The following is a 23,151-nucleotide window of genomic DNA, read 5'->3' on the forward strand; positions in this document are numbered from 1 at the left end:
AGTAGAGCATAATGAATGACAATTTTATGTCAATGCTGCCATCAGATTTTTTGGCTCAACTTCCCCTCTCAGGCCCAAATAAAGGTGCTCAAGAGGACTAAGAGGCTAGCTTTGCCCTTGTGTATCTTAAAAGGTCCCAGCCCAAAGAGCCTTAAGCATTAGACCAAGGGTGTCATGATGGACCCGTCTAAGGGCTTACTGGGATTTTAAAGGTGAGGGATACCTTCTGTTGAGTGGCCAAGTGAATGGGACTAATGATTATTAGGAGTACAAATATTATTGAATTAATTAATTCGATAGTAGGAAGCCTCATAAAGGCAATGCTCATGATTGCTATGCTCAATGAGGTAAAAGGAAGACATGCTACATAATGTATAATTCTTCACCTCGAAGGGAGTCTATTCTCCACAATGCATAGGGCCCGCAATCTGAAAACAATCACTATAAAAGGACCCAAGAAGGGAATGCCCTCTCTCATTTTGACGATCATCAACATACCCTCTTTAAATCTCCAACACACCTCTCTTTGGCTGGAGTCAAGTGAAGATGCAGTCCAATCATTTCTAGAAGATCTCACATGGCTCTTCCAAGGCGAGGTTGCCTATAGAGAATCATCATAGTTACTAGGAACGGGGAACGAGAACGGGAACGGGACCCCCGGAACGGGGGGAACGCCTAAAGTTAGGGAACGGGAATGGAGGGAACAGCATATATATATATATATATATATATATAGAGAGAGAGAGAGAGAGAGAGAGAGAGAGAGAGAGAGAGAGAGAGAGAGAGAGAGAGAGAGTTAGTTGGAAGATTGCAAATTGGTTTATCTAGTAGATGGTGGAAGTGAGAAGGGTGGCATGATATGCTAGGTACAATATGGGACAACTAGATTATGGGTAGTAGTATGGTAGGCATTGAAAAGGTAGCCTTAGGAACTAGATTATGGGTAGTAGTATGGTAGCCAAATGAGAGCACCATCATGTACACTATTGCCATCCATTTGCATTTCCCTTTTTGAATGAAAGCTTGGGAATCATCACCACACCTTGAGACTTGTAGTCCACCTCAAACATAGATTTGCTGAGGAGAGAGATGTGATCATGCACAACACACGTGGGACCACAAATATCATTGTATCAACATGTCAAGGATGTCAAGGAGGAGTTGATGCCCATCTCATCATCACCGAGGAAATATCCTCCATGCTCAATATTGCATAGAGTTCTCTAGGAGCCAATGAGAATAGGGGGTTGGAATAACTCTCGAAAACTTGCATCCTCAAAAGCTGAAGTAAACCAAGCAATCTTGTGTAGCATTGGTAGGGACAATATAACTGCCCAACTGAACCTCCAGGAGTCATATCGGATGGTAAATGAAGACGTAAATGGTAATGTGGCTATGGGAACAAATGTTGGTGAAATTGTGAGAGGCACCAAAGTAAGGTACCATTAAGACAATTGCCATCGCTAATGGTATGGATGTTGCTACCAAACAAGTGGAAACTGGAACATAGTATGGTAAGATTAACGTGTCTAAGCAAACGTCGTCCTTCCAATGCTAACACTAGGACAAAAGGTATGCACCATAATTCACAGTTGGAACAAGCATTAACTTTTAAGAACGTGAAAGAGACTCCAACCTTGAACCAAGGCTTTAAACAAGTGAAAAGTTAAAAGAACATGTGCCAAAAATGCATTGAGCAGTGGTCAGATCACTTCCACTCTCAGAATAGTCATGTTGCAGCCAAAATGTAAAAATCAAGGCTGGTGCAAAAAAAAGAGAAATGCATGCACATGTTTTGAAGAGATGATGCAAGCAAAGAAAATGTATGGTTTGGTGGTGGTACTTTTGGAGGAAGTGGTCTTGTATTGGACTTCCCATTCTTCTATCTTGAGAATCCAACATTTGGGATTTGCAATGAGGATGTTAGGGAGGAATGCTTCAGCTTGTGGGTTAATGTTAGCGTTAAAATTTGTATTGAGGTTAGCCTATTGGTCACCTTCATCTTGTTAAGCATTGGATCTAAGTGTAAATATTCGAAGGAAGTGCAGAGGAGAGAGTAAGTGCTGTGACTAAATTGTCTTGTACCCTTGCTACTGCACTTTCTACTGCACTTTGAGCATGTACCTGCTTCACAGACATTAAAAGTACTTAACATGTGTTTCTTTCTTCATTGTGATTAGGGTTTTCCTAACAATCATTTCACTGAAAGAGAGACTTGTTTGATCTGGTGGTTGAACTAGATATTTTAGAGGCAAAGGGTGATTTCTACGGATTGCAAACCATGGCACCCAATATGAAGTATTGGGATGACTGGGTAGATGTTGAAGACATGCAAGCAATGTGGGGCAATCCTGATGTTTGTGCCGAATGGATAGCAGCTGGAGAAAAGCAAGGTCATAAAGTACACATGCTGCGAAACTCAGATGGACAACCTTATGTAACTCAGACTGAAATGAGGGTATGTCCTCTTTCTTTACAAAATGTTAGAAATGCAGAAACAATAGCTAGGCAGGAACAAAAACAGCATTTTTCAGAACAATATAATGTCTGCATCCCTTGGTTTCATACTAGTCCTCTTACAAGGTGTTAGGAATACTATCAGTAGCTTAATAGCAAGGATACTATCATTTTCAACATCATTTTGCTGCTGCTTTTCTTTGTCATGGTTGTCTAGTGAAACTTTACTAAATTAATGCTCCTATAAATTAGTGCTGAAAACATGTTTCAGAATGATTTAGCACACAATCTAGGATGGGCCAATGGGTGTAAAGCTTTGTGAGCAAGCTTGCATTCTCATATTATATGTGCATGGTGATGCTTATTATGAAATTTAATTTTTCCCTTCAGTCTCCCCCATTTCACAGTTCTTTTTTCAGAGGAGAAAATATTCTATTAATTAGACTCCATGACACAAATATTCCGAGGCAAAATGCAAATATAAAGCAGCCCTGTAACTTCCATATCAAAAAATAGAGATCCTGAATGAATAACCAGTCAGGAGGTCTGTAATGCCAGACCATGTGCATGTATAACTCATAGTTTTGTTTGAAACTTGCATGTATTCTTGATGGAAACGATTGGTTGAGAATAATCAATAGTAAGTAACCAAGGAGTAGGGACTTCAATGCTTGATGTGATGTTGCTTGATATGTGAGCAACCCTATGATGAATTTAGGAATATATTGCTTGCTGGATTTTATCAGATACCCTCCAAAATTGGCATTTGTATAGGTATATGAGAAAGGGCTTTTGGTAGTCATCTATGAGATCTTATAGTACATACATATCATTAGACTCTTAGATACTTCCTTACCCAATCCAAGTTGTCAAAGAAGCACATGAGATTGATTGACTTCTTTTCCACGTTGCACTTTCAGATTGTTCACATGGTTGGAAAAAAAGAATTGGTGGCTGATACTTTGTCGCTAAAGCCGCAAGTTTTGATAGTCTGTGTTGTGTTTCATTGTGAGCTTAATGAGATGAAAGAGCAATATGTGCAAGGCGAGGAATTTAGCAAAGTTTTTGATCAGGTGTCTTCTAGCCAATGATAAGAGAATTATATTACTAGAGAAGTTTCTCTCTTGATGCATGGGATACTTTGTGTTACCAGGCCTTTGATAAAGAAAGTGATTCCAAAGTGCCATTCTTGTAGCATGGCAATAGTATATCTCTAGTGGCATTGCAAATCAGCCCTACTTAAACCCATACTTTGCATGTGGCATCATTAACAAAAGTAATGAAATACCTCTTTCCCCCTAGAGATAACCTTGGCATTTCAGATACATGCGAATGTACCAACTCTAAGGGTGAAGACTTTAGAGAAAGAGATTTTTTATGTGATGTTTGAGCATGCTTACCATAAATACAATGATTGCATTGTTCAAAATCAGCATACCTCAAAGATAACAAATAACCCAAACGAGAAAGCACTTTCATTCTAGTTTAACTCATGTGTCCCAACCGGCTATGCCACAAAGAAACACTTGGCTGCTCAGTTATGGCGACTACATGGTCATGCACACTAGATGTATGCAAAGGATACAAGGCATCACTTTTAGACCCCTTAGCAACAACGCGAGAGCCCTTATAGATTTTCCATTTGCTATCCCCAAAGGTGGTGTGATAGCCTTCATCATCTAGTTTCCGTGTGCTTATTAAGCTCTTCTTGAGTTGAGGTACATGTCTCACATATGCAAAACAAACACGGAGCCATGCTGAAATTTCAGTTTTACACTGCCAATACCTACAATTTGACATATATAGTTATTTCCCAAGTGGACAAGACCACGTGCACCACCATTGTAGTTAGAAAACCACTCATGATGTGGTGTGACATGAAAAGAGGCACTTAAGTCAAGTATCCAAGTGTGCATGTCATGATCAGAATTTGCAATCAATGCATGCGTACTCAAAGAAGAAGCAAAGAGTACATCACTATCACTGTCATTCTTATGAGTGACTACATTTATCTCCTCTTATCTTCAACCGCTTTTCTTTGCAGGTTGGTTGTCATTTTTCTCAGCCTTGTTTTTGTTTTTGCCTTTCTCTTTCTTCAATTGAAAATAGTCCCGTTTGTAGTGCGCTTTCTTGTCACAATGATGACACTCCACATTTTTGCTACGAGACTTGATGTGTGCTCTATTTTCAGAACTACCCTTTTGTTGAAATTTGCTCGTAGTGTGCAATGCATTAGAAGACTTGTTTGCTGAATTATTTTACCTGCTGAGTTCTTCCATCAGCAAAGAACTCTCCACATCAGAATATAACAGTTGAGCATTTGAGTTACTTAAAGCTGTCCTGAAAGTATCCCAACTTTCAGGAAGAGTGCGTAGCAAGAAAATAGCCTTGAACTCATCATCAATGTGGAAATCCAAAGCAATAGGTTGATTGAAAATTGAGTTGAACTTGTTCAAATGTACAAATATGGATGTACCTTCCTTCATGGAAAGGTCCATCAACTTTTTCAGCCAATAAACCTTGTTGGGTGCACTTTTCTGAGCATATAGTTCCTCAAGTCTTTGTCTTATTTCATATGCAGAATTCAGCTTCTCAATGGTAAAGAGTAAGTCGTCTAACACTGAGAGATCTATGGTAGAGCGTGCTAGCTCATCCAAATCATCCCACTCTTCTTATTCCATACGTATTGGTCTTATTTCCTTCGCTTTGATGGACTTCACTTGTTTCTTTAATAGCAGAAAAGATTGGTTGAAACATAGAGGCAAACGAGCAAGGAGAGCCTTAAAGTCATGAATGGGTTGGTGGGTCAAATTCTAAACCAAAGGATAGTGATACGACAAGACATGCTGTTGCTTTACCCGCATATCAATGACTACAGGAAGGAAAGAATCACTCTGACAAATGTAGATCCTATCAAGTTCGGCGCATGTGTTTGGATGTTGAAGAGAATGATATAAGTATATCGAGACTGTGAAGCATGCATCCAAGACCACATGGATTGTTTCAAAGACACATCACTTGTTTCTTTTGTAGCAGAAAAGATTGGTTGAAACATAGAGGCAAATGAGCAAGGAGAGCCTTAAAGTCATGAACGGGTTGGTGGGTCAAATTCTAAACCAAAGGATAGTGATAAGACAAGACATGCTATTGCTTCACCCACATATCAATGATTGTAGGAAGGAAATAATCACTCTGACAAATGTAGATCCTATCAAGTTTGGGGCAGGTGGTTGGATGCTGAAGAGAATGATAAGTATATCCAGACTGTGAAGCATGCATCCAAGACCACATGGCCTGTTTCAAAGACACATTTGCTAGAGCATCCCAAGCCTGCTGCTCAGGACCATGCATAACCGAGTGGTGTGACGTTGCCTGATCCGTACATAAACATGCATTAAAATCACCCATAACAAAACCTTGACGAGCCATGGCAAGGCAATGTAAGTCATCCCAAGCTGACGATGTTTCTGAGCAGTAGGAGTATACACATCCACTAGCTACAAAACGTCTCCCTCATATAGGATTTCTAGCATGTGAAATTTGCCATGAGGGTCTTGAAAAACCAATGATGGTTGTAAGGAAGATCTAATGGCTAGCATAACTCTTGATTTATGTGGAACCCAACCACTAAAGAAAACTGTATAATCTTTATATACATAAGAAGATCTTGCCAAAGCATGCTGTTTGTGGCACAAAAAATATCCTAATTTCTAGCTAACAAAGCTTTCCACAACTGATATTACTTACTGCATGAAGAAATGTCTTTAACATTCCATAAAGCAAATCTCCTAATAAACCATAGAAGAGAAAATAACTGAATCACCACTTTCCCTTTCCCTTTAACATGAGTAGGTTTAGCTGCCTGAAATCTCTCCATCTCACTACGGATCACATCTACAAGATCCGGGTTCTGCAAACTAGCAATTGAAGCACGAGAAGGGAACTGCTATTGTTGAGAACGGAAAACATCTTGAGGAGGCTCAAGCCTTCCATGCGCGTCAAAGCACAAAGCAGAATAAGAAGCTCTTTTATCATCCATACGAACTGCAAGAATACGTAAAGATTGAGGTTTCATACAAAACCCCTTACCTTTGCTTTGAAAAGTCTGAGTAATAGGGTGTGGAGATGGGTGTGTGAACGAGATTCCTATCTAGCATTACGTCTAACCAAAGTGACCCAAGAATCTTCCTGAGGAGGCAAATTCCGACCAACCGAAGGCGATGCATGCTCTTCCATCATCATGTTCATGCATGACAAGAGGCCCACGAACAACTTCTTGTTGCTGAGCCATCTACTGGGGATGATGCTCTCGCATATCCATGTCAGGATTCAAAGAACGGTGCAATACCTGAGGGCTTCTATCACATTCTGAAATAAAATGGCCCAATTGGCCACATCTAAAATAGTGTCCATCAAATGTGCCCCATTTAAGCTAAAAAACCAATGTTTGCAACCCAGGAACCTCAAAACGAATTTTGGTTGTGTGAGGTTTCCATGTGTCCCATGGCATACAAGCCTTGTTCCTATTGTGGGAGGCCAACAAGGGCTCCACCAAGACCTCACCAAGGGTTCTCAAAACCAAATGAAGAATTCGCCAAAGACGTGCAGGAAAATCAACCACCTCTACCCAAATTGGGCATACCTGCCTAAGTACCTCTTGAAACTCAGCCATAGGCCTCCATGGGACCATATGTACTAGCTGACTGTCCATGAACAAAGGAATACGTTGCATAATGCGAGCACACACTTCCAAGGAATAAAAAAGAATCTCAAAATACCCTCTTGGTCCATCATAAATCTCTTCAATGAGGGGGGCTTGCACTTGTCCTGAAACATCATCTTGACACGCCTCAACACTGACAAGCGTGGGGACTACAGCCAAGCACGAATCCTAGTAATCAAAGGAGTCCTTCCCGTAAAGTAAAAGATGGCTGCCCTCTCATGGAAAGCATCAATCTGCTGTAAAACCAGGTTAGTTCCCTTGACAGCAACCACTTGATCCCCTTCCGGTAAAGAGCTCGCTTTACCCTGATTGGCATGAACATAATCTGACATAAGATTGTTGGCAGTGGCAAGCATAAACTGAAGAGACCCATCAGTCTATGAGCATGAAGCATGAACATAAATTTGGAGCACATAAAACGGGTTCATGAACCAACATCTTACAACGTTTACCCATCTTATCCCCATCCATAAACTGCCCAGAATCCTCAGCCACAACGAGTCACCATCCGATTCCGTTAAATGTTTATCATCCTGATGCCCTATATGCTGGTCGAGAAAAGCCACATCAATACCATTTGATACCTGCATATTCGCCATAACAGAAATCTCTCTCTCTCTCTCTTTCTTGCTGGACTCAATCTGGGATTGCCGCCCTGAGATGCATCTATGTGATGGGTCTAGGCTTGAAGCTCTGTCTAGTTTGGATCGTATCATTGACATATGGAATGGTCCAATTAGAGAAGAGTTGAATGATCATAAATCCATGATTCTCCCTGTAGGAGGAGTAATTGGAAAGCTGGGACAAGCGATCCGTTTGAATGATGACCGAGGGGATGAGATATATCAACCTAATGATGTCATTCATTCAGCTCATAGTACCCGAGAAGAGATAGCCATTATAATTGAGATATCAGTAGAAAGACTTGGGCTAGTGGATCTACAAAGAGGATAGATCAAGCTTTTAGCTAACTCGCATGAGTAGCATGAGGCTAGTCCTCATATTTTATGCTATCCTTAGTATCCTGATTAGTTTGATAGGATGTGTTGTATATGCCAAGGAGATCATATATTGCATGGATTAGATTGAACTATCCATTTTAGGCCAAGAGGGCCAGTTAGGTTGCAGTGAAACACTTTATTTCATTAGGCCAAGAGGGCCAGGTGTCTGTTTAGTATGGGTGCAGTTAATGGTTTCTTGTTTTAGTCCTGTGCTAGCCATGTGAAACTCACTCTCTCTTTTCTGGTTACAAGATCTGTTCTCAACCCTGACTGGCTGTCTCAAAGTCTGTACAGAAACCGTGTCTGTCTTCAGGCCCTGCGTGTATACTGCACCTGTTATGCAGTCAGGCTGTGCTGGACTGCACTTGTGCAACAGAGCTTACGATGTGCCTTCAAACCCTTTGCACAAGTTGTGAGTCTGCAGTTCTTCAGTCAAGCAGGTTGTCAGTCTGCTGGTGATCTCGTCAGTCTCGAAGCGAGCAGTCTTTTCAATTGTTTTCCGTCTCCTTCCAGTGATCGCGAGAGGGCAGAACAAATCTCCACTCTGTGTGTAGGGTTGTCAGTCCAGGGTCATGTACCTGCAGATTCACTGCACTGAACTACTATACAGGGCTGAGAAGGGATTCTTAAGTGGAGCACACAGCAGAAGACAGGGCCAAAAGCTTGCAAGGAAGATCAGAGCATCATGCAGGGTTGGTTGCCATCTTCTCCCCCCCCATTCTTTGTCTACACCTCAGCATTGAGCACTAGCACAGTCAAGCACTTTCATGAGACTGCACACTGCTCATACTCTCAGCTTGCCTCACCCACACCCATCTTTGTTGTAGCATTCGTCATGTTCTGCTCTAGTGAGACTCTAATGGCAAAGAAAACCATACTACTGAGTGTGAACTGAGCACACTAAGAGCCACTAGAGTTCTCCACCATACTCAGGCTAGTGGGGCATTAATGTGATTGTGAGATCATTGGAGCCTTTCTTCTATGTGCCTACTGTGAGACAAGATGTAGATGTCTTTGTTTGTGAGTGTATTTGAAACCAGCCTTCCTTCTGTGGATGGGTGGTAAATCCTTGATTACAACTTAATTAGAGCAGCAAACAATAAATGCAAATCTGAAAATATAAATTTACCTATTGATCTTGGACAATGCACATCCGATTGGCCCCAAAATCGGCTCCCCTTTCGATATTTCTTTAGCTTTATTGAAGAAGAAGTTGATTCACAATGGGATTCTCCCAATCCCCTTCACAATCCAAACTCCCCTTGCTGTCCAAAGTGTCCAGCAAGTTTTCAATTTGTTTTGCCCCTTGATTCGGGCACTTAGTTGGCCTTTACCCACTTTAAAGACGATGGCAATGCCCCAAATTCAATGGTTAGCTAGTCCTTCAGCTGAATTTAGCTGAAATTCACCTTCAACCTTGAAAAATCCAAGTCTTGGAGCTTTCAATTTTTGGCACGCTTCTCAAGGTTGCTGTAAACCCTAATTTGAAATTTACAATTTCTCAACCTCCAAGAGTCCAAATGCTAAGATCTTTAGAGCAAGGCTGTGAAATGGCTGGGAGATGAGAGAGAAAGCTGTAGAGAGAAAATTTAGAGTTTTGTTGCGAAGAATGACACAAAATCAGTCAAATGCAGCTATTGCCCTGCCACAACAGCATTAAATGCTGTTGCCTATAGCTGAGATATCCAAATTAATTGTCACCTTCTACTTGGATGCAATCGCCTAGCTGTGGAGGGTTCGAATTTGCAATCGCCTTCTCAAAACTCATTCGTGGCTGGTTGCAATGGCTGAAAATAGGTTGGCCATGCTACTCACAGCTCTTCCACATTTGGTACAGCAAGAATGATCTCGTTTTTCCTCTTCTTTAGCCTTTTACCAACCTCTATGGGCAAGTTTGCCAAGTGGCAGCCATCCCAAATGGTTTTTCCAACATTATCCATCATTAAATATTAATTTTCAGCCTTTAATTACTGAAAATTAATCTAATAATTATTTTGGTGCCCAGAAAAACAATCGAACTGGCCAATAATTAAATTGGCTAGGCATCTTCCACTCACGAGTCTCTCTGTGCCATCTTTGATCATTAGATCGGCGTTAGGTACCATTAAACGCCACATCTCTAGTGTCACTAAAACTGACACTTATGGCCAAATGAATGACCTAGGCGAACAATTGACACCAGACACCACCAAGTACCTATGCAACATAACTTATAGCAACTTTTGCCTTTGACATCCCGTGATTTTCTCGGGTCTCGAGCTTGTAAATTTACTTTAACCCCAGTTGCATCTCACATGTGCAACATTTACTTAATCATGTGATTAAAAATTAATCCACATGTTAAGTGAGGTTTCAAAAATATATGTCCTCATGACAGTATTACTTGTGTAGTATGACAGACAAAAGTTCCCATGTATACTTCCAGCCTTTTACGGATATTCTACCATGGGAGAGCATTGCTATAGGTTTATCTTTGATCTTCTTAAGGCTTGCACTGGGAATGATGGTGTTTGGACTATCATTGAGAGTTCAGAATACAGGATCATTTCATTCGAGTGAGAAAAGAGGCCACAATTGAAAAGACAATGAAGTTTCCATTATAGCATCACCAGTGATTAATATAGTTTCAGCAAGGGTGTGGTGTTGGTGGCAGGTACATGATTCGAGGAGTGCAAGAAGGAGAATTTGATTGTGCTGATCATGGCTGATTGTGAGTTTGTTCTAGGCAGGAGAAGGAGAAGTGCTTTTGGATTTGCTGCAGTCAGCCTTTACCTTTGTCTACACCTACATTACTTTTGTAATATGTAACTTATAAGATTAAATAATTGTTTCAACATTTGGGTTCTCTTGTCTTCTTTGTTTTGTGCATTCAGGAGATTAGTGTCTTACAAAACTCTCATAGCATACTGCATGGTCTGTTTTGGCAAAAGCTGACAAACTCTTTGAAACAGAAGATGCTCCAAACATCGGATCACCTAGTGGGCTCCAGGGTTCTTGTTTGCTCAATACTCACAAGTGCTCACACCTTTTCGCACTGTATGCATCTTTGCTTCATTGCTGCTACTTGTACATCTATTTGGCATTGTCCATGTCCACTACACACTACAATCAAATTCCCTTTCATCTTTTTTTTTCTTCGATTGCATCTATTGCAATCTCTTAAGGTTGGATTCCCTTGTGTAGAAAACAAATTATCTTGCGCCGTAATAATTGGTCTATTTAGGTTTGTTGTACCAAAAGTGCTTGCCTCATGTGAGGTAGCAATAATCACTTACTATTCCACTCTGTAGAAGACCAAAATGAGCATTTCAAAACTTTTGTAATTCATATTAACATTTGACCTTCATCTTCATACTTTAAGTCATATTTTGCACTTTCGATTCATCACTATGATGTATTGATTTTATTTGCAGGCAATGGCAGAGATAGTAATCAATAGGCATTTTAATGGAAAGCTAAATCCTGTAAGTTATCTTGTTGACTCTATATAGGGAACTATTTATATGTCAATGTCTTGAATTGAACATAGATGTTTGTACATACTTTTTAAGCAGTGATGATGTTTATATCTTGATTTTTGAAGAGCAGCATCTCTGTGAATAAGCCACAAATATTTTGTGATTTTAATAAATGTGATAAGTTACTAGAAAAAGAATGGGAAGGCAAAAGGAGATTGAGCCTCAGATATTTTGTGATGCATGTAGAAAAGGAATTAGGAGGCAAAATGAGATTTGAATGCAATCTTCAGGTTGACGTGCCCCAAATTTGTAACATTTGCTGATATATTTACCTTGTTGGTGATGCTAAATGAAAACCATTTCTTGGATGGTTTTTTTGGTTTACGACCTGTGCAGGTCATGATTCATGCTTCATGCTTCTAGACTGGATTAAGAATTCTCAGCATCAGCAGCATAAAGTTTTAATCTTTATGCTTGAGTATTTTAGCTTAGAGTATGCTTCCAATTTTATTTGTATGTCACATGCTCGCTCAAGGTTATGACTTGCTTGTGAAAGTTATAACATTCATGCTGATGATTCAACACAGATAGTCTCATTTTTTGACGCTATAATCTGGGATATGTATAAGTGTTGAGTACCCGAATGGCAAAGAGACAGATTGATATGCTTCAAGCTCTTTATGTGGGACTTTGTCCAATCTAGAATTGGTCCATCTAGCACCTTGTTTAGAAGCTGTTTACGTCAATGTTCCCCTAAAAGTGTCCCTGTTTGGATTTCTTGGGCTCCAAGAACTCGGGGATGACTTGTGAGAAGAGAAAACATCCATAACTCAATGTAATGATGTTTGGTCATATGCCAAGGTTCATATGCCAAGGTCAAGCCATGAACTAAGAAGCTACTACCTAGGATCCCATGACTCTTCTCTATCTTTCAAGGAAACCTATGAACTAAGAAGCTACTACATAGGTCAGAATGACTCTTCTCTATCTTTCAAGGAATGCTCTTGTTTAATTTTGGAGACTCTCTAAGAGTGTTTCCTTTATTTCCCAAAATAAAATAGAATGTGGCTTATTATATTAATGAAACAAAAATCAATGATGTCAAGTGCTCAACAATCTAGTTGGCTCTAAATGCAAACAAAACCATATGGATGAAAGGCCTTTCAGTGTAGCCTAGGATAATAGGAGAAAGCAGCTGAGGATGGGGGGGGTAACAGGACTGGGGGGTTCCATGCCGTCTATGAAAGCTAGGTTGTCTGGTAGGTATGAAGGAAGAACTCTTGAAGCTCATATTGATGATGGGGGTCTCCTTGAAGGTGCTCCCAATGATGTCAAAGATAGTGGATGATGGAGGGCTTGATCTTTGCAAAGGTGACATATAAAAGAAGGCTTTCTCCATTCAATCTTTGGTGGCAATGTGCCTATGAGACAAAACCATGTACAGTGCTGATTGCCACTAGATATCAAAATGTGACGTGCTAAGGATCATTAGTGATATGCTATGAAAAGAAGCTAAGGTGATGTACAAGACAAATAATGCACATGTAGGGATACAACATGAGGATGAAGGAGTACATGTCTAGTTGTGTGGCTGAATAATACACAGATATCTAGTTCCATCTAGTTAGGATTGGTGGTGGGTAGTGTTTGTCATACATCCCTAATGAAATAGTACAGGGGTAGAACCTGGATTGATCCCTTGCTTTGTCAAGTGCTGCTTGTGTTGTTGGCAGATCTCCCTCATCTCCCTTTGATTAGTATCTATGTTTGGTACCCTTGTATCTGTGCTCAAAATGTTGCTCTGCTCACCTTAGCTCTTTGGATTGTCACCCCCTTTTTGTGTAGGTGCTGTGTATTGTTACAGTCTGGAAGAAATTGGTAAAGCTGTGACTTGATGTCCCCCTCTCTATATAGTGCTTGCATGTAGTAATGATGTGCGGAGTCTTCGAATCTTGAGTAGGAAGTAGCCCAAGTGGCACTAGTCTAGGGGCTCAGTGACTAGTCTGAAGGAGGTGTCCCCTCGAAATATTGAGGGGTATCTAGCTCGGGAGTTAGATTGTGCTATAGGCTTTACATCTATAGATGTAGTGCTCCTTGTTCTCCACCTCCTCTTGCCATAGTCTAGAAATTAGCTCAGCTCTATGAATGTGGGCTGCCCTCCCAATCTTGATCTCAAGTTGATGAGAGATACCTTAAGTGGCTCCGTGGCATGTCATGTGGCATGTATACATCTAGATATCCAGGTCTCTAATTAAAATGATTTGATGTAGTACTCATAAAGTGGTCCATATAGTATGACATCTTTGGAGGAAGGGGCTGTTGGGGTGAAGTCCACATATGTTGTATGTGCAGTTGGTAAGAGTCCTATTGCATGACCAAGTTCCCCTCAATGTGGCAGAGGTGTATGAAGGGGAGTTAGGGTCATATTGAAAGGGGGGAGGTGGTCCACGTTGATCCCATATCTTGCGACCCACTGCTTGACCTGTGCATACCATGAAGTCTCATTTCGTGAGTGAGCTTGAGATAGGTAGGAAGTTTTGGGTTTTTAATCTTCACAAGTAAGTATTTGGGTTATTTTGATGGTTGGATGAGTAGGAAAGTGGGAGAAATTAGTTTAGTACTTTGCTTTTGATTTTTGTTGCATTTAAAGTAGGTTAAGGTTAAGAGATTGGTAGGAAAAGTGTAGGGTTTGTTGCTGTAATGTAATCGCCCCGAATAACGTAGTATGCTTAACAATTATGATATTCGCTTGTTTTCGAGATTTAATATAAAAGAGAATGAACACTTAAAGATGAAAATGAAAATTACTCACAAAATTACAGCCATGAAAATGTAAAAGTAACGGAGACAAGATTGAGGGTTGAAGATAGGCAACCCAACTCCCCCCCTCTGCGAAGAAATTTATTTCTGCTCAACCCAAGTCCCTTAGGGAAGAGCTCAGTTACGATCAACCTGAGAGTGAGGAGAAGTAATTCTCACTGTCACAAGATCATGCAAAGATGTACAAACACATATGCATTATCTATTATGCAATGATAAGAACTGATTTCTTTACAGTATGAGAGAAGAAAGAAGGGAAATCAGCCTTTCTCCATCGTTGATCAGCAGTACACGGATAGGGCTTGCTTCTTGTTGCTAAAATAGAAGAAAGAGCTCGAGAAGGAGGTGCTGTAATGAATTTACAGGCTTGCTGTCCTGTAAAACAGCAGTGATAGAAGAGGGAACATGGAAGAATTTGATAATGGAGAAGTGGGGGATGATGATGGGGATGGATGGGGCCAGTTTTTGGCTATCTGTGGGTGTTGTACATGAGTTTACGGCAAAGAAAAATGATGCTGAATGAAGAAAAACGAGCTCTTATTTATAGGAGAGGGAAGAGCTAGTACAAAAGGGGAAAGTGGAGTAGCACAAGACAAGTGTCCAGCCACATGTCATGAGATGTGACAAGTGGTGGGACACTTGGAAACTTGTGTGACAAGTATCTTGACACTTGTCTCTTCTCTATGGCTTTTCTTTTTGGGCTGACTACTGTCAAGAATAGAAACAACCAAATTTAGTAAGCATAGTCAAAGTACAAAATTTACTATTTTTAGAATGACATCACTATTTTTTAGGACTAGTATTTTTAGCCTAATTCGAGGCTCCTAAAATTTAGGAACCTCCTAAAATTTAGGGACCCCCCAATATGGGTGTCATATGAAAGTTTTTTCCGTGTACATCGCAAAAACAGTATCAGAATCTTCATGTGACTTTTCTATGCAAAGAAATGTGCATTTCAAGCTTTCAGCCCACACATGCACATTGTAAAAGGATTTCATGATCATGCCATCTTGTTGATTGTAACTGTCTGTTTTGGCGGATCTAGCCCACACTTCAAGGCATCAATCCTTTCTGTGTGCGAATCTAACCTTGATATGCGTGAGTTCTGGTCACAGGCGCCCAATCGGGCCATATAGGTGGAAGTGTGAACTATTTTTTCTCTAACCCACTGCGTGGGTCCACCATAACTTGTGACCACTCATCAGTGGCCAACTCCAATGCGCTTTTCTTTATATCTAATTAGTGCAAAGGAAACAAATTTAATAAATCATTATATAGACAAATTAATAAAAAAGGATACAAATTTTATTTCTATAGAGTTGTGACATGTAAAACATGCCAAACATGGCACAAATCAGGAAAAAACGGAAAGGAGTGCTCAAGGGGGTTGAGGTCAACGAGTGGAGGGGTCGGAGTGGCAAAAAACCTTGTGGGAAAGGGGTTTAATAGCCAAGAGGCCAAGGGAGAGCTCATTTGAAACCTTGATTTTGAGAGAGAGAGAGAGAGAGAGAGAGAGAGAGAGAGAGAGAGAGAGAGAGAGAGAGCGTGGATCCGCTTCAACCGTATTGCCAACAAGTTTGTTGTCCATTACAGGTATATCCATACCTTCTTCTTCATGCATAGGTAGGATTTGGAAGTGCTTAGCAAGTGTTAAGGCCATAATTATTCGGTCCGACGAAATTTTCGTCGTTTCGGAAAAAACACGCCGCGTTCGGCCCGTTGAAGTGACGACAATTGTGGGCCGAGTCCTAGAATCAGCCCTCGGGCCCATTTAGCCCACTCGGCTCATCTTACTCGGACGCGTAAAAAATCCCGTCTCGGCCCACTCGAGCAAGCTGACATTCCGCTTGGCCGAATTCACCATTCGGACCCGGCCCACCCAGACTCGGGCCATGCACATTCGGACATTGAGTACTCGGTCCGTGTGAGTCATCCACTCGGCCAGATTAGCTACTCAGCCTTCGTTCGCTCGGTCCGTCCGAATTCCATATTCGGCCTCGGCCCACTCGAGTCTCGTGCTATTTGTCCCGCTAGTTTGGCCCAGTTTCGCTCCGCCGCTCGGCCCATTCGAGTCACTTACTTGACCCTTGCAATTCAGATCTGTTGGGCTGAGTCTGATTTTTTCCAGAATTTTTAAAATTTCGACCAGACCCACCTAGACACCGGGCATATGAATACCCGAAGACTATATAGACGCTTGAGATGCTATTCTGGCACAAGGAACAAAGGAAACAGCAAGACGCTGACGTATTGGCGACACTAGTCAACCATCTAGCGATCCAGTCTGTTAGTGACATCAAGCGGAGTCGTAGAGCCCAAATGATGCTCGATTGAGCAGAGAGCATAGCTAAGAACCTGATGAACGAGTGAGGACGGCCAGAAACCGAGCATACAAGCCTATTAGGCTAAATCCATGATGAGAGTGCTAGAGTTGCTTAGACACTTTGTTTTCTCTCTCAATCTGATTTCCAGTCCTCGAAGCACACTTGAGAAGAGCTAAAAGCTTGATTTCACACAGTGCATAGAAAAGAACACACGCGTATACATGTGTATACACACGCGCACACATGCACAGAGTGAGGGTAAGTTTAGGACTAGTTGTAATTAACAAGAAACTCACCCAGACATAAGAACTTGAAGGAACCCACCAATAAGCGAAGATTCCAAGACAGAGACGGGTAATGGAATCCCCAAAAGTAGGACTAGGTGAAGAATGCGACCGAAGAGCCGAACACAGCAAGGACTGATATTATCGAGGAAGTGGATCACGCTACCTCAGCAACCTGATCAACAACTTGGTACAACAGGACGTCTTAGATGTGGAAGAGGGGAGCTCAAGCCGTAGAAGCAATGAGAAACTTGACCTAGGAGACTTTCCTAAGGTGATCTAGCAACTAGTGAGCGAAGATGATGTCCAAACTTTGCTAGAACAAGCAGAGGACATCATAGCAGATCTTGAGGAGGAGAGGAAGCTAACACGCAAGGCCCTCAAGGCCTAGCCGTGTACAATCAGGACCAACAAAGTAGGAGTTTATGCTAGAGCATGGAAATGCGAGAGATCCAGAGAGTGCTAGCCCCAGCATGCAGAAATCAGATAGAGGGCGAGAGAGCGCTAGAAGGAGACCTCACGTTGAGTGAGGTTCTGACGAAGCGGTTGCTAGATAACACCGCAACAGAACAAAGTGCTATAGCGTTGGCAACATCGCTACTGGCAGGGTTGGGAGTCAACCAAGGCTCTATGAGCCAATCGAAAATCTCCGCAAAAGCAAAGTAGCTGGACAAATACCAAGTAACCGACGATCCATACAACTTTATGGAGCAGTTTGAGTAGGTGTGCGAGGTCAATGGCCTCACTGATGCTACTCAACGCTCCCAAGCTTTTGAACTGTGCTTAGGCGACAAGGGCCGAATCTGGTACACAAGTCTAGATGTTGCGGAGCAAGCCGATTTTTGAAGAAGCTATTAGAGTGGACGACCAACTCAAAGAAAGAAGCTCCAGGATTTTGAGTCGAGAAGAGTCTAGCGCCAAGGATTCCGAGAGGGCTTCAACATTGAGTAAGAGATCAGGCCCAAGTGTTCAAGATAAAGGGAAGGGCACTGACTTGGGACAAGAGCTAGCAGAGATGAAGATGGAAATAGCTAAACTATAGGAGATGATGAGATGACCGACTTGCCTACATGTCCAATGCATGCATTGCGGTGGAAACCACTTGCCAGCCGAGTGTCAGGACGCTAGGTCACGACCTTGCGTTAATTGCGGTAGGTTCGGCCATGACGTCATGCATTGTCGACTATCTCGGAGATTCATACTCGCAGCCCTATGGTCAAATCCTACCTTGCGAACATGCCATCGAACTTCTTGGGAAGGGGAGTCCCATTGGCTCTCCCAGCACCTAATGATGCTAAGGCGACCATCTCTAGGATGGAGATAAATTCTACAGGCATCCCTAGACCACTGAGACCCTACATAACCCATTCATCGAGCGATACTCCAATCCACTATGTGGAGGAGCCGAACGACAATGAGTCTTATGTAAAACCTTATGTATCGTATGATGAAGGCAACACAATCCTTATGGACTACCGACTAGTATCGGTGATGGTGTTAGGTAGAGGGAGAGGCAAAGTCCTAGGAAGGCAAACCCAAGAGCGACTGGCCATCACTCAGGACGCGTTTATTCATGCTGCCCCGAGAGGGCGCAAGCAAATAGAGATAAGGCTGACCTAAGATGAGCTAAGTGTGGGATCACTCATCTTTTTATTGATTGCTCTAGACGGAAGCCATCCTCTAGTTCGGCAAATGAGCCATCGGTTCCATTGGGGTTGTGCTGTGTGGAGACATTGGATGGGGAGGCCACACCTATCCCATTGTACGTCATGACTAGCATGCAAACAAAGCATGCTGGCATATCATTACCAGGGCCTAGCAACCTTGACACAACCTCAGTTGGAAAGAAGAGTCGGAAACGGAGGAGAAAAAGGCCAGATGCTAAGGTCACTCTTAAAACTGAAAGTGCCACAACATTGCCCGTTGGAAAAAAGGTCATTGACGCAGAGACAGAGACGTCTGCTCCATGGATGGCTGAGAAGGGGAGTGCTAAGGTCGGGGAGTATCCCAACCCGAAGCGCCAACTCGAAGCCATTGAGAAAGTGAAGGAATGGGTGAAGAAGGCCCAAGAGCATCTAAAAGATGCTGACCCCATACTAGAAGACGGGATTGATGATCTCTCGAGTATAAGCATGCTAGTCTCTCCCCCACGACCAAGATCAAGGGACACGTTGGGACCACAAGCAGTACCGCCTAGACGAAGCCCAAGTGCTATGGGCCAACAAACCAGTTAGGGCCATTCGCCAAGAATCGCAGAGTTAGGGGAGAGACAAGTGGCTAGCAACCTTCTTAATACATTAGTGACCACCCTTGTGACTCTAAGCTTAGGTGATCTGCTTAGGCAGCATCCAACGCTATGGCAAGAGCTGAAATAGTGGGTTGAAGAATCAAATGAGCAAGTTGTCATAGACCTGTCTAAGCACGATGCTGAAACGAAAATACTAAGTTTGATACTGCACTCCGGGCCTAAATCCTTGCACGTCAATGTCTTTTGGAAAGGCACGGAAATGCATGCAGTCATGTCAGTCTTAGCTCTGGGGGATGTCACAAGAAAGGGGATCGTAGACACAGGGGTAGGAGTGAGTGTGCTAAGCCATGCAATACTCCAAACTTGGGGTAACCCAATGGTCGAGATTGCTAGGTTCAACGTCACACTGTCTAACGGAATGAAGGTGAAAACATTCGGAGTGTTGAAAAATTGCCCAGTGAAGATCGCAGGAATCCAATTCTTTGTTGACTTTATAGTCATGAAGGGAGTGGACTACGACATCCTGCTAGGCCGATCCTGGATGCACAATGCGAGAGTCGTGGATGATTGGGGCAATGGTCTTATCTTCCTAGGCAATCAAATAGAGGGTGCAAGAGTAGAGATGGACACTTGGACGACTATGCCAGTTGACCTAGATGCCATCTCCACCATGCTGAAGGGTAATGGACACATTAGGAGATCCTATTGGGCCTTAATCCAGTATATCTTGTGCCCTGAGGACGAGGGAGATTGGATGCACGTTCTTGCTACCATCGACCTATCATTCTCGAACACTGAGGAGTACAAACAAGCCATCAAGGCAACTGGCAAGCCTAAGGACACACCCTTGGCACCAATCTGCATGATAGCTGGAAGCTTACGTGGAAAGCCCAACCCTGTCACATTCCAAGTCCTGAGCAATAAACGAGAGCTCTTGGAGATCTTAGGATATCTGATCGATGAGTTGGCTGGCAATCCAACAATGAATTTCAAACCACTCCAAGATCTCTTGGACGAGCTTGAATGGCGATGGTCCAAGGTGCATGAGTCAAACTTGAGGTATAATTGGGCTTTAGTCCCTAACCAATCAAAGAGACGTATCAAGACTTGGGAAATGGGGAGCAGTTGGACAAAGACAACTCTGACGACGAATATGAAGACTGCTACTCCTTCAGTGATGAGAGCGAAAGGAAAATTGATACTATAGAATACGACACTGGGGGATGGGTAATCGAACAAATACGAGTTAACTCCAAACCACGCAAGCAAAACGCCTTTAAGGAAGGGGGAGAAGTTATACTCATAGACTGTGACCGAGCTTGGTTGGAGCACATAGGCACACTTGACTATGAGGAGGCAGACCTAACCCAACCAAGCGACATGCCATTACTAAGAACGGTTTCACCTTTTGAGCTATAACCACTAGGAAAGACTCTCTCTTCTAGGGAAGACCGAGAGTTCAATTTTGAGTTAGAAGTCAGTTTAGAGAGTGACCTTGAGATACCTCGACCTCCCAAGAGTAGATGCATTAAGCGGGATCTACCCATCCACCTAAGGCGCCGACAGTTAAGGGAGGAACGACGGAAGCTGCCTAAGTAAACGCAAACAGAAGAGCAACGGAAACTGCAAGATCTACCCAAAGCGATTTACGAAATTCAAAAAAGGAGATAGGGTAGTGATCTTGCTAGGAGTCAAACGATAGGGGCAAGCAAGCGAACCAATCGAAGGACCCACCAAGGTTAAAGGGGTCAATATAGCCAGGGAAGGGGAGACACCATGACCCGTTTCTATAGCCGATGACTTGATTGAGGAAGAGGAAGCAAGTCTTATTACTCTCTTACGAGCGTATATAGACGTCTTTGCTTGGTTCCTTGAAGAGCTCAAGGAGGTAGATCCGAGTATAGTGATTCAAAACATACCCATGACCCCTGACGCAACGCCGGTCAAGTAGCGACCGTATCCCATGAATCCAAAGCAGGTCCACGTCGTGAAGGAATAAATTGACAAGCTAATGAGAGCAGGATTCATCTACGAAATTGAACTTATAGGCTAGGTTTCGGCCATAGTCATCGTATTAAAGAAGAATGGAAAGATTAGAGTGTGTGTCAATTACAAGAAGGTAATACAAAGAGAGAGAACTATCCATTGTGGTACACCGAGCACATGCTCGAGAGAGTAGCTCGCAAAGAGGTCTACAATTTTTTGAATGGCTTCTCCAGATACAATTAGGTGCAAGGGCATCCTAAAAATAGGCATAAGACTGTGTTTGCCGTTAAATGGGGCGTCCTTGCCTATATAGTTATGCCTTTTGGATTGACTAATATGCCAGCTATCTTCCAACGATCGATGTGCACTATATTCAAAGACATGCTCAGGAAGGAGCTAGAGGTCTTCATGGATGACTTGTGTGTTCACTCTACTTGGAGGGAACACTTAGACAGACTCCGGGCGGTCTTTGAACTGTGTCGACTATATATTCTCTCATTGAACCCCTTGAAGTGTCAATTTTGGGTGAAGCATGGATGCATCCTAGGACATGTGGTGTCGAAGAACCGCATTGCCATAGATTTCTCAAAGATCAGGGTCATTGTCGACCTTCCATCCCCAACTGATTATAAGGGCGTTTAGTGCTTCTTAGGCGATACATGGTTTTAATGACGGTTCGTGTTGAACTATGTATTGATTGCTAAACCTCTATAGAAACTGTTGATCATATTCGAATGGACCGAGGAATGCCAACGCGCATATGAGGAACTAAAAAAGGCTCTGACCACCACCAATTCTACGAGCCCCAGATTAGGGACTCACGTTTCATGTGCACATTGACGCTTCGAAATTTGCCGTAGGAGTGGTGTTGTGCCAACCTGGTGAATACAACCTGGATGACCCAGTGAGCTTTGCTAGGAGACAACTCACGGAGACCAAAATAAATTACTCAACAACGGAGAGAGAGGGCTTGGCCATGGTGTTTGTTGTAAAGAAATTTTGGCATTATCTTTTGGCTACGCCTTTTACATTCTTTGTTGATCACCAAGTCTTGTTGTATCTGGTTAACAAACCTTGTGCGACAGGACGCATCGCTAGATGGCTACTTCTGCTTTTGGAGTTTGACTTCTCTGTGGTGGTTTATAAAGGGAAGCAACATTACATGGTTGACCACATGTCTCGCATTTCCACAGGAGAATCCGTTGGGCAAGGCATTGTAGACGAACTGCCGGACGCACATCTATTCAGCTTGTCGAGCGAAAGGGATTTGTTTAGAGACAACATGACACCGTATTGGGAGATGACCAAGCCTTGTTGTATCTGGTTAACAAACCTTGTGCTACAGGACGCATTGCTAGATGGCTACTTTTTCTTTTGGAGTTTGACTTCTCTGTGGTGGTTTGTAAAGGGAAGCAACATTACATGGTTAACCACATGTCTTGCATTTCCACAGGAGAATCCGTTGGGCAAGGCATTGTAGACGAATTGCCGGACACACATCTATTCAGCTTGTCCAGTGAAAGGGATTTGTTTAGAGACAACATGACATCATATTGGGAGATGACATAGTTCAAGTGCTTGAGTACGGACTACTGGAACGACCAATAGAAAAGGCCCGACTTAGGCGGCTCATCCTAAAGATCCAACCCTATCACTTGATAGTAGGCCAAATCTACAGGTTGGGACAAGATGGGTTATTGCGCAGATGGGTGTGTGAGCATGAGATGCATGTGTGAGCATGAGATGCATGACGTACCTACAGAGACATACGCCGGAATCGCAGGAGGACAGTTTAGCGGAGATGCAACAGCTTGAAAGGTGCTACACTCCTTGTTGTGGTGGCCTACTCT

At 42.6% G+C, this 23,151-nt stretch overlaps 1 protein-coding gene across 5 annotated transcripts in view; it reads left to right on the forward strand.

The window, feature by feature from the left end:
• Nucleotides 1–23,151, forward strand: part of LOC148031803 (transglycosylase) — a 178,993-nt gene that overhangs the window by 56,155 nt on the left and 99,687 nt on the right. For all 5 annotated transcript variants that reach the window (XM_087685467.1, XM_087685466.1, XM_087685468.1 and 2 more), the window contains 2 exons: nucleotides 2,241–2,458; nucleotides 11,595–11,645. In XM_087685467.1, the coding sequence (XP_087541593.1) occupies nucleotides 2,282–2,458; nucleotides 11,595–11,645 (228 nt within the window). In that variant the 5' untranslated portion in view covers nucleotides 2,241–2,281. The remainder of the gene's footprint in view (nucleotides 1–2,240; nucleotides 2,459–11,594; nucleotides 11,646–23,151) is intronic.

The sequence above is a fragment of the Lygodium microphyllum genome, chromosome 9 (genome assembly GCF_053477565.2).
Source record: "Lygodium microphyllum isolate KBCC chromosome 9, Lygodium_microphyllum_v1.1.10, whole genome shotgun sequence".
Classification (NCBI taxonomy): domain Eukaryota; kingdom Viridiplantae; phylum Streptophyta; class Polypodiopsida; order Schizaeales; family Lygodiaceae; genus Lygodium; species Lygodium microphyllum.